The sequence below is a fragment of the Centruroides sculpturatus genome, unplaced genomic scaffold (assembly GCF_000671375.1).
Source record: "Centruroides sculpturatus isolate CEXI.00-Female unplaced genomic scaffold, Cexi_2.0 scaffold1412, whole genome shotgun sequence".
Classification (NCBI taxonomy): Eukaryota; Metazoa; Arthropoda; class Arachnida; order Scorpiones; family Buthidae; genus Centruroides; species Centruroides sculpturatus.
This window is the reverse complement of record NW_019385660.1, coordinates 63,198-75,145: the sequence shown is the minus strand read 5'-3', so window position 1 is coordinate 75,145 and position 11,948 is coordinate 63,198. Positions and strand designations below refer to the sequence as shown.

General features: G+C 30.7%; 2 protein-coding genes and 1 long non-coding RNA gene across 4 annotated transcripts in view; 2 read left to right on the top strand and 1 right to left on the bottom strand.

The window, feature by feature from the left end:
* The window catches only part of LOC111640956 (aldose reductase-like), a 19,644-nt gene extending 12,712 nt beyond the window's left edge, over positions 1–6,932 (top strand). For both annotated transcript variants that reach the window (XM_023387052.1, XM_023387053.1), the window contains exons 4-10: positions 3,009–3,086; positions 3,830–3,946; positions 4,015–4,121; positions 6,366–6,447; positions 6,521–6,604; positions 6,670–6,752; positions 6,825–6,932. In XM_023387052.1, coding sequence (XP_023242820.1) covers positions 3,009–3,086; positions 3,830–3,946; positions 4,015–4,121; positions 6,366–6,447; positions 6,521–6,604; positions 6,670–6,752; positions 6,825–6,867 — 594 coding nt within the window. In that variant the 3' untranslated portion in view covers positions 6,868–6,932. The remainder of the gene's footprint in view (positions 1–3,008; positions 3,087–3,829; positions 3,947–4,014; positions 4,122–6,365; positions 6,448–6,520; positions 6,605–6,669; positions 6,753–6,824) is intronic.
* The window catches only part of LOC111640960, an 83,106-nt gene that overhangs the window by 12,829 nt on the left and 58,329 nt on the right, over positions 1–11,948 (bottom strand). The gene's annotated exons all lie outside the window — the stretch shown is intronic.
* The window catches only part of LOC111640955 (5-aminolevulinate synthase, erythroid-specific, mitochondrial-like), a 33,702-nt gene continuing 23,855 nt past the window's right edge, over positions 2,102–11,948 (top strand). The window contains exon 1 of the mRNA XM_023387048.1: positions 2,102–2,227. Coding sequence (XP_023242816.1) covers positions 2,204–2,227 — 24 coding nt within the window. The 5' untranslated portion in view covers positions 2,102–2,203. The remainder of the gene's footprint in view (positions 2,228–11,948) is intronic.

Genomic DNA, 11,948 nt, shown 5'->3' with positions numbered 1-11,948 from the left:
GGCTGCGGATCTCGCTATTAAATATAGCAAAGATTTAAAAAAGTACGAATTCACAAGTGAAATTGAAAGTTTTAGTTTTACAGTAACGACTCTCATACAAAATATAGAAACTGTATCTCCGCTTAATATTCTACAGGCTCTTTATGATTTTGGTTTAATTGAGTCTTACCCAAATATCAATGTCGCTCTTCGAATATTTCTAACTCTTCCCGTTTCTATTGCTTCGTGCGAGAGAAGTTTTAGCAAGTTAAACTTAATAAAAAATTATTTAACATCAACTATCGGACAAGAACGATTATCCAATATTTATATTATTTCAATAGAATGCAACATTGTCAAAAATATTAATTATGAAGGTGTAATTAATGAATTTACTGAAATGAAAGCCAGAAAAATTCAATTAAAATAAATCTTATTAAAAATCTATTGTAATGTATTTGTTTTTTTATTTTCCCAAAACCAAATAAATTAAGGGGCCTAAATGCAAATTCTTGCACAGGGCACAGGAATGACTAGTTACGGTTCTGATCCCATCATTCCATTCTTTCTTGGTTCCAACTGGAACTGGCTAGCAACTGTGCCTGATATATCGGGCTTGTCTGTCACCATAGAGCCGCTGAAATTGCGAGCCTGGACAAACCCACAAAAAGCATGATTAAAAAATAGTGTCTGTAGAGCGGAAAGAAGAAAAAAAAAAAGAAAAGAATAAAATTAAATATAGCATAAATAACATATTTCATAATAATATATATATTTTTAAAATTAAGGTTTTAAATCCAGTTCTTTATTTTTTGTATTATTTTCGACATCTTACAACTGGATTTCAAAAATAGTGACTAGGAAGAAAAATATGAATTTCTTCCACAGAAAGGATTCTGGTTATTTCGAAATTCTTTCAAAAAGCTGGAATCACGAGACACGAATTATGAGTAACTATCGCATCTTTATACAATATAGCAATATACTATCGCTATTACCTCATTTTAACAGTGAAGACGCAAAAACTTAGTAATCTATAACAATAGTTTTTTCATTAAATTAATCTCTTGCAAAAAGATCCGTATCCTTTATTATTAATATGATTTTTCAAAATATTAGTCTTACAGTAAATGAACCAGTAGCTGCAACACAGCTTTAAGGCTATGTTGCAGCTATTTATTTTGCGCAAAATTATTGTTTTATTCAAAATATTACTTACCTACGGTGTTTCACGGCATTACAAATGCAAATTTATTCAGAAAATCGGATACGTTATTAAATTTTTTTTATGTTATTAATACATTACAATTTGTACCATTCCTTCAGAGGTACAGTACCTGACAATGAAGTGAAAACAATATTGAACTAATAAATTTATTGAAATTATATTTTTGTAGGAAAATTCGACAACGAGAAAACAAAGAGATATCTTATAAAAGATACTACTAGTAGGCCTACTTTACCCGGTTAGTTTGATTAAGTATAACATTAAACAGTGAGCATATCAAGTATTATAAAAATACCGGAATTATTAATAATCGCTAGTGGTGGATAAATTATTTGTATAATTTCAGTTTTTGGTCGTACCAGTCTATCGGGATTTTGTAACCATTTCCAGTTATTAGCGAGGTTGCGGTCGAAGTTTTCATCTCTAAAACGTGAACGTCGAACGTCGAGCGCCGCTATCTTGTAAGCGGCGCTCGACGTTCGACGTTCACGTTTTAGAGATGAAAACTTCGACCGCAACCTCGCTAATATAAGAAAAAAGTCAAAGTAACAAAATACGCTGAGCAAAATTAAAAGTATCAGTCATTGCTCTACTGTATGTATTATTAAAATTTAAAATCCTGTATATGGAAAACAAAAATTACGTGAGTGTATCCATGTAATAATTATAGTACGATATCAAAAATATGGTGTTATATAACAATGTTTATAAGATGCATAAAATACATTTTGATCTTTTTTGAATAGTTCATCGACATCGAAACACAGTACGGCCATTGTTTATTTAGACGTATCGTTTTTCGTTTACCCTGGCTACGTGACTGACATAACGTGGATAACAATGACATTAATTTTATTGTTTTAAAAAATTTTTTAAGTTAAGTAACTGCCACCGTGTTCGATATAAGATACGTTATGTAATTATTTAATTTTTATTGCATAAACATTTTCGTGTGGTAGGTGGCGTTACGTACGTTGACCTTTTCGAACAAGCAACATGGCACCGACTCAATCGGGAATGGTGAGTGAGATCTTACCATTAAATATTCGCTGGTTTCTTCCGTAACCGACTCTACGGCTTAAATTATTTAACCGGCGACTTTGCCAAGTCGTTATTTATATTATAAACAATTTTGTTATAATTTTTATTATTTACCTTTTATGGAAAAAAAAACAATGAAACAGGTTGTTGGTAAAATGGGCGTAGGTGAAGATACTTGTTTTCTTATCTGGTTCAAAATTATTAATCACGAGACTTAAGAAATATTTGAACTAGGATAAAATAATCATTATCAAACGTTAATGACAGTTTAATGGTGAAGGATACTTTCGTTAAAACCTAAAATTCTAGGAAATGTGCGAACTTGCCATAGAAATTAATTTTTTTTTTTACTAATAGAATAAANTAATAGGCTGGAATTATAAGGGAGAGTTTTAAAGTTCGGAGGAATACTATCCGAATGGTATATACCGGCTTGAGCATCGATGTCGACGTCTCCCACACTCCGAAAAGTTTCGAATTGTTGCCCAAAGACAAGGAAAGTCCAGTTGGTATTTGTTATTTTACGTCGCTTCTACTTGTTTGTTCTGTGGGATGTTCGTTATCCGATCATGTGTTTGTTGTCCGAACATAAAAATCTTTCGCGAAAGTGTTCGTTATCCGATTTGATCGTTGTCTGATCTGTTCGTTAACCGATCACCCACTGTAATTCATTTTATCTTAATATAAGGATTGCTTTAAATGTTATAAAACATATATGAAAATTTAAAAAGAAGATTCATTATTTTATTTTTTATTAAAGGAAGGTGGTGAATTGTTTCCAAAAGATGAAACTGGCAAATTTCTATACAGTGATGTTGACTACTTAGAAACTTGGAAGGTATGATTATAATTTTTAGATACTTTTATATTAGTTTACTGTATTTACTCAAATGTAAGATGGACTTTTTTCAGGGAAATATCTGGAAAAAGGGTAGCTTGTAGATTTGATGGCATCTTAGATTCAATGTAGCATCATAATTAGCAACCTCTATGTGCTATGCATCTTATTTCTGTCAATAGAGATCACTAATTTCAGTGTATCATTTTAACAATTTTATTACACTAATATCTGTAATAACAAATATTTAAGAGATCAACTTAGCTTAATCTTGTTAGTCTATTATAGTAATATCATAATTATTTGGATGAAAATCCCAAAAGTTGTGCAGTATTTTCAAGAAATGTTACATTTTTGATGATTTAAATGGTATTGAGGATGATTGTGTGTGGAAATATGAGCATTAGCTGGATTCGATGCCCAGAATATAGAAAGCAAAGTTGTTTCCAACTTTGATACCATGGAAAACATTGATATAATATAATTTATTTCACTGTGCAATAAATATTTCTCAAATTATCCTTTTTTTTTTTTTTTTTTTTTTTCAAAACTGTGGGTGAGCATGTAGAAATTAAGTTGTCTCTTAGATTCAAAGCCGTCTTACATTCAAGTAAACATGATATTTTCAATTAGTTTAATAATAATAATATTTTTTAATATTGAAAGTCATTCTATATTATTCTAAACATATCTAATAAAAATTTGTATAGCTTTTTGATAGTTTATTAAATTTCATTTTATAGGCAATGGAAGAATGTCATAAGAAAGGTCTAGTTCGATCCATTGGCCTTTCTAATTTTAACAGTGTTCAAATTAAACGAATTTGTTCTAATGCTACAATAAAACCAGTAATGCTTCAGGTAATATCAATTTTGTTTGCATTGAATGAGAAAAAAAAATAGTGCACTGAATATTGATGATGTTATAGGTGGAATGTCATCCATATCTAACTCAATGTCCGTTATTGGAATTCTGTAAAAGTTTAGACATAAAAGTTACAGCTTACAGTCCTTTAGGATCACCAGATCGTCCCTGGTAAAATTTCATATTTTTCTTTGTTATAACTTTGCCTTCAAATTTTGTTGAATAAGCATTTCTTATTTAATTACTTTCATTACATTTCACTAAAATAAATTGAAATGTAATGAAGCAATTAAATATTTGTCTTGTAAGGTTTTGTTTATTTCTTTTTAAATATTTCAAATTATACATCCTTTTTTGTAAAAATAATAATAATAATTACTACTAATATTCTGTAATATTTTATTATTCTATTTTGTTTATTGAATAACAAATAATATAAGTTTATATTTATTCTGAATATTCTTTTAGATATTGTTTGATTTTAGTCATAACACTTTTTATATTGTAGTATTTTTATAGTTTATTTAGCAATATACAAAATTATTAATGCAATTTATTTATTTTTTGCAAGATAACATAAAAATGAATCTTAGTTTATTCAAATTAATATGAAAAATGTTGACACTGACAATTTTATTTATTCAATATATTCAAATTCTTTTAAATGAACTTTTAAACAGTTGTTTGTGGGATTCTTAATAATTGAAATGTATGCATTTTTATATTTATTAATTAATTAATTTAATCTAACAATTATTTTAAAAATATATATTTTTCTCTAGAAAGATGTGGAAGATGTATTTATATTTTTATTAGAACATTTCATAGGCATGCAGTTCCTACTATTTCTGTAGAGATAGTTCACAAAAATTAAAAGTGCAATGTATTTGTGATGATGATAGTTCATTGGGCTGCAATTTTCAAATTGCAGATCTATAAATTCTCACTGGTGCCTGTCTGTCCTTCATTAATTTCTAACAGCATTAGATAGATAAAAGTTGAGACCAGATATGGGAAGCTTAGGAGCCAGAGACCCTAATTAACTATATAAGAACTTTTAGTCTGGACTAAAAATCATGCTATTTCAATTAAAAAATTTTCTCCAGAATGGAGTTAGACAACTATTGTTATCAGGAAAAATATGATGTACAGGGGAAAGACAGTACTAAAATCAAGAGCATATATTTTAAATTAAATAAATTGAAAATGATTAAAAATTGAGGCCCAGCATTGTGATGTCACAATAATTTTATTAATTTTTTTTAAACCTACATCTATCTGATTGCATAATTTTGTTTTTAATTACTCATGTAATATTGACATTTTAATTATTTAAAATAAAATTTTCAATGACTATCATTTTTTTTGTTTATATTATGAAATTAATGTTTTTTAGAGTAATTTTGAATTTAGATACTGTTTTTTTTTTAATATTTTGAAATGTTTTTTCTGTTTTTACACTACACCAGAAAAAAAGTGAAATCGTTTTACCTAAAAAATACCATTCCAGTGACTGTCAATATCACCAGTATAAAAAATGTCTCATTTATTTATTATATTACATGTAATAAAATTTATAGATTAAATTGATAGAATTTAAAAATATGTTTCAGAAATAAAAATTTTGTTCTATTTGATATATATGTGTGAGTATGTATGTATGTATATATTTCAAAAAACAAAATATAGTATGCTAATGTAGTTAACAGATGTAGTTAATGTGATTTATTAAATTTGGATTTCCCTAATTTTAATATATATTACAATTTGAATTAATCTTAGATGTTGATTATTTTCATTTCTCAATCAATACAACCTGTAATAAAAAATAAACAAAATCTATTATTTTAAATGCATTCTTTGAGATGTTTTCTATCATGAATAGATGAAAGAATATGTAGGAGTGGTTTTATTACTATTGTCATACTGTTGATTTCCTTATACCATAGATTACTGAATATTAATACTTTGTTTAATTGTGTTGCATTCATTTAGTAACCTCCCTTTTTGTATTTATTAAATCCATTGACTTCACAGTATTGCTTATTAATCCCTATGCACATAGTATTTTTCATACAATTGTTTTCTTGGTTGGTCATAACTTCAAAGTCTGATCTGCCCCCTCTTGGACAAATTTTACAATAGTTGTTAACATTCAAAAAGATTATAAAGTAATAAATTCACTAGTTTACAGAAAAAAAATTCAATTTATTTTTATTTTGCTAGGTATATAAAAATAATCCTTTAAAATATTCAGTTTTAGAATCTATCAGTCAGCATATTAGAGAGAGAATATCTGAAAATACTTGAAAACCATTTATTATATAGATCTTTGTTTTGAGTTATAATTTTGTAATTGCTAAATGTATAATCCGTGAAATACTCTAAAAAAAGATTTTTGTTTTTAAATCTTAGGGCTAAACCAGATGATCCTCAATTATTAGAAGAACCTAAAATTAAAGAAATTGCAAAAAAATATAATAAGAGTTCTGCTCAGGTAGAATTAATTTTACTACTATACATTCTTTCAATGAAGTTTCAAATTTTAAAATATCATCATTTCTTTGCAGGTGTTATTGCGTTTTCAGGTCCAAAGAGGTGTTATTGTTATTCCTAAAAGTGTTACCAAAGAAAGGATAATTTCTAATATTCAGGTTTGTTAATAACTATTAACAGAAAGATTGTGATAGAATTTAAAGTATACATTATTTATCTCTAGCTGTTCGATTTTGAACTTACACCAGAAGAAATGGAAACTATTGGTGGATTCAATCGTGATTACAGAGTCTGTCATTTGGCATGGTAAATTATTTTTAATTTTCTGTAATAACTTTTTAATTTGTTAAACTTTAAATTGATATTTTTACCTTTCAGGTCAAAAGATCATCCTCATTATCCTTTTTCAATTCCATTCTAAAATTGTTTATCTATTATTTTTACTGAAATGACAGAATAAATAACTACTTTGGAATGCTTATGAAATAGTGTCATTTACAATGTGATCAGTGTCATACTTTTTCTTTTGACTTGCACACACAAAATTTAATCGTTAGTTTTTCAAAGTTTCTTGAATATGAAAATACAGTTAATACTTATGAACAGGTTAAATTTCCAAGGTTTTATGGTAAGTTGAAAAGTAATCTAGAAAGTACTGTAGAAAGTTTCCATGATAATTGAGTGACACATCATGCATTTATCTCTACTATTAGATTTACTATAACATTTTGAACGCATTTTTAAAGCACTAATCATAAAAGCTTATAAAAATTGTAAACAATGGCAATGAACGAGTTTACTCCAAACGTTACCAACTTCAATGCCACTTCACCAGTGGTAATGGAAAGTCAGAATTTATGCAGAAACAATAGCTTAAAATACTCAATAGAAATAAATCCACATTAATTATTAAAAATTTATTTATTACTGGCTAAAGACTGACTTCAATGCCACCCCACAAACATCAAGAGAATTTTGGAATCTGCACAATTAGGCATAGTACGGTCAAGGGCCCACCAGTAGAAAAGTGGTTCCGTTCACTAAACACTGGGAGTTTGGTCATGGGTTTGCACGGGTTGTCCGTTTGGAGTTTTCTCCACGTCTGTAACGCCTGAATAGGGGCCAGAGCTAAGCGTGGATCGAAATCTGCCCAACGATCTACGCTTAGCTCTGTTAGTTCTCTTCTATTTTTAGTTTTTGTCACCTTTCTTCTTTCTACGATATCTATGAACATATATGAAGCATTTTTAGTTAAATACTTGGTTGCATTTCATATGCGAGAAAATTTCGAAAATATGTCAATAACAATCTCCAGTTGGCTATGCAGCCACTGTGGAAGCATGTCATTACTGTCGTCATAAGAAAATCTCATTACTAATTTATTGTTTTGCAAATATAAAATATTTTTCCAATATCGTAAAGTTACCATAAACTATATCGTATCTTTCGAGACATTCATTCCTGTTCCTGGTTAATAAGATAACATATTAATAACACGCTTTATTGTCGAATTCGCACTACAATTTATTACACGATATAAATACATTGGGAGGGATTAGATTAAACCAGTGTTTCTCGACGGGGGGCAATATTGCCCCCATGTGGGCATTTTTCCATGTTGAGGGGGCGATTAGTAACAATTTATATTTTGGGGGCGAAAAACAATTTTCTGGGTGATATAGTAAAACATTATATTAAGAATAATTAGATATTTTATTCGTTATATCGTACAATAATTAAACAAATAACATTATACTAGTCACTAGTCTATTCAATGCAGTATGAATTTGGCATTAGCCTTGGCCCTTGGCATTGGAATTTTGAAGTGACTGGGGTGATACTACATAGTGGTTTTATTGAAGGGGCGACGATTCGTTAGAGGTTGAGAAACACTGGACTAAACTGATCACTAGACAGCGGACATCTAGCCCTTAAAAGTGGCCTTTTAGGCGCTTAAAATAAGCTCTTAAATTCGTTGTTTAGGCTTTATAAACAAAAAATAAACAAAAGGCGGTCAAAATTTGCACAAGTAACGTACTTATCAGGACAATGAAGTTTTTATTTAACATATGTATTCCAAACAAAAATGCACTTATTCAGAATGATGCAAACACAAAAATAGACAGACAATTATCTTTACATTTTTTATTCACTGTGTTTCCCATAGTTAGCTTCATAATATATTACAAGCACTTTTTCCAAATTTTCAACGTTTGTCACTGACTGTGAGAATTAATTTATATGCAGAGAAAGAGCATTCCACATCTACTGAAGATAACGGACAGTATTTCAACCTTGGAAAAAGATGAATTGGGAATTTACTTTCAGTTTTGCTCATCTTTCCTGCCAAAATATCAGCCACAACGAACAAGCACTTTAATCCAAGTCTCTTTTAAAGCACTTCTTTCAACTCTTTCTTCACGTTTTTTGCAGCAGTGCCTGGTGCATCACAGTTTCTGGTTTGCTCTGTTGTGGAGATCAATTTGTTCATATATAGGTTTCCCACTACTTTCATTGCAGATACTATTACTGCTCTTGAATGTGAAATAACACTTGATGTACAGTACACTAACTCGTTCGGAACATGTCATTGAAAATATCCTTGGCTTTAGTTACACAAACTGCGTTGTCTGCTAAAGTGGCCAGAAGTTTATCGAAGAAATGTTCACTGTAGTAGTTAGTACAAATCTTAGCTATGTATATGCCAAGGAAAAAACTAGGCATTTGCCTAAAATCCACTGTCTAGACTATAGCAACCTCATATCATAACTCGTTCTCGATTGACGGATGGTTAAGGTGGCTTTGCTCTGGAAGATCCAGAATCGAATCCTGACTCCAGGAATATGAAAAACCGTATAGTATTAAGATAATTCATTATAAATCGTATTGTCCGTTAAATATAAAGAATTTTGTTATAGAAATCAGGAAAACGTGCAGAACTATAATGAAATAATGGCAAGAAACAACTGAAAAGAAAACATACTAAACGGTTACCCTAACAGAATAAGAGATGGTATTGTTTTTTAAGTATGAATTCAATGTAAAACAAAAAAATGATAAAACCTACCGTTTCGTTCTGATACATTAAAAAAATGCTAGATAATTTGAAAAGGGATCTTAAAAACGATAATATAGTTTTAGCACCTAATTTTAATTATGTAAGTTTATAAACGATGTTAAAAATAAAACTTATTTTAAACAAGCAACAAGAAACTTCACACTAATTTGTTATAATTGTGTGAAGTTTGTTACTTGAATATGGAATTCAGTTGAATAAACAATTGAATTCCATATTAAATAAAGTATAATGGAACTTTTATGATAATTATTCTATAGATGTTTGTATCGTTTAAAAAAAATTCGTGATAGTGGTCCGTGAGGTCAAAGGTTGGCTGCCGCTGATTTAAAGGAAAGAAACCAGATAGATAAATTTTCTGATTCTATAGAAATAGTTATTGACCAGTTTTCTCAACAAAATAGAAGAATGAATTTCATTTTTAAAAATAACATTATATTATATAAATAACTTATTTCAATAATTCTGATATGAATTATTTCAAAATTATGCAATATTCTTTAAATAAATATAAAGAATTGCGTAGACATAACAGTATGATAGCATGACATGAACTAAAATTTTATTACACAAATATAAGATTATATATATATATATATATATATATATATATAGTAAATTAAATAACTTACGAGTTTTAAAATCATTGATAAGCTATTTATTGACAGACCCATATTACGCGCGCGTATGCCCACCAGTGGCCAAGCGGTTCGGTTCCTGAACACTGGGAGTTCGGTAGTGGATTCGCGCCTCATTCGGACGGGCTGGCCACGTGGCGTTTTCCGTGTTTTAACCACGTCTGTAACGCCTAAACATGGACCAGTTATTCTTAAAAGATCTCCCGGAAGACATTTCTCCCCTCGCGTAACATCGACTCACCAGAGAAGGCAACGGGGAACCACTCTGGTACTAACTTCCCCAGGATTCATCTTGGCACAAAACTAATCTCCAATTAACCTGCGCCAGGTGTTCGCCGACGTCAGGATGACCTGATATGGCACACGAAGAGAGAGAGAGATGCCCAAGGGCTACAGCTGGGCTTTACTCATTGGATTGCAATTTTCAAATCGCAGAACTATAGATTTCCAGTGTAATTCGTCTATCCATCCATTCTTTGTCAATGTATAAGATTTTTACTAATATTTTTATTCTATATGAAGAAGTGGATTTAAGGTGCGCAGAGCGTAGCTCACTCTCTTCTGAGGTGTTTTCCGAATAAAGTCTGGTATCTCAAGTAGTAAAAAGTTTTGTAAGGCATATTATTTCTTTTCTGCACGCCATTCTAAAGATTTCGGGATTCGCTATTGTCTGTGTCAGTATATGTCTAAAGAAATTGGGCTAGTGATTTCAAATGCTTAAAATGGTCTTGTTTATTGGAATAATAAATGTTTAATGACATTTATTTTTGCCAATTCATAAATTTGCTTCAGATAAATCGGATATTCGGTATAAAGCGGTCCTCTCCTTTCGTCGTTGTTTAAGTTATGGCAACGCAACACTTGGGCGATCAGCTTAGGGGGAATGCCTTCCGGGAGGTCTTTTAAGAGAAACTGGCCTCTGCTTAGGCGTTACAGAAGCGGAGAAAACCTAGAAACTCCACGTGGCCAGCCCTTCCGGAAGTCGCATGTTCGCACTTTACTAATGGGCTGGCTGCGTGGAATTTTCCGGGTTTTCTTCATGTGTCTAATATCTAAACCAGTGCCAGTTTCCCGAGTTGCATCCCATCTTGGCAGATCACACTTATGTTGCGTTTCTATATCCCATCCAGAGCCGTAACTAGGCAGGTGCAACAGGTGCACCCGCACAGGACCCACTTGGAAGGGGGGACCAAACTGCTGTTCACAAGAAACTATATTTTTAAATTTTAAATTTTTCCGCCTTCCTGAAGCGCGGTTTGGCGATTACATTTCGCCTTACCTAGACCCTAGATGTCTGCTCCCAGTGTTCCCAACTGTGGCGACTTTTAGAGGGACGTAGTGAGGTAGCGGAGACCTCAGACAAATCAGCCAAAAGTAGCAACTTTTGAGATTTTTTAATTTATTTTTTGAGAAATTTAAATTTATGTTTATAGTTTTCAAATTTACAGATTTTTCTCTACTTTATAGAGCTCTCTGGTAACTACTAATATTATTACGATATACAAAACTGTATTTCTAGATTTTTCTACAGTGTGCAGAGCTATAAATCTGTAAAGGTAACATTTTGTAACAAAAATAAATCTGTCCGAAGAGTTTTTTAAAATTACTAAATTGAAAACAGTAACTCCCGAATAAAATCTTAGTACAGTATCGAGGTTGTAAAAGGCGTGCAGAAATTCTGACATCATTTTTTGCTTTATAGTGGTATTCATATGTGGTGTATACCTGAACGGCGGATTAAGCGGTAAGCGAACTATGCGGGCGTGTAGAGCCCCAAAGGGGTTCCCG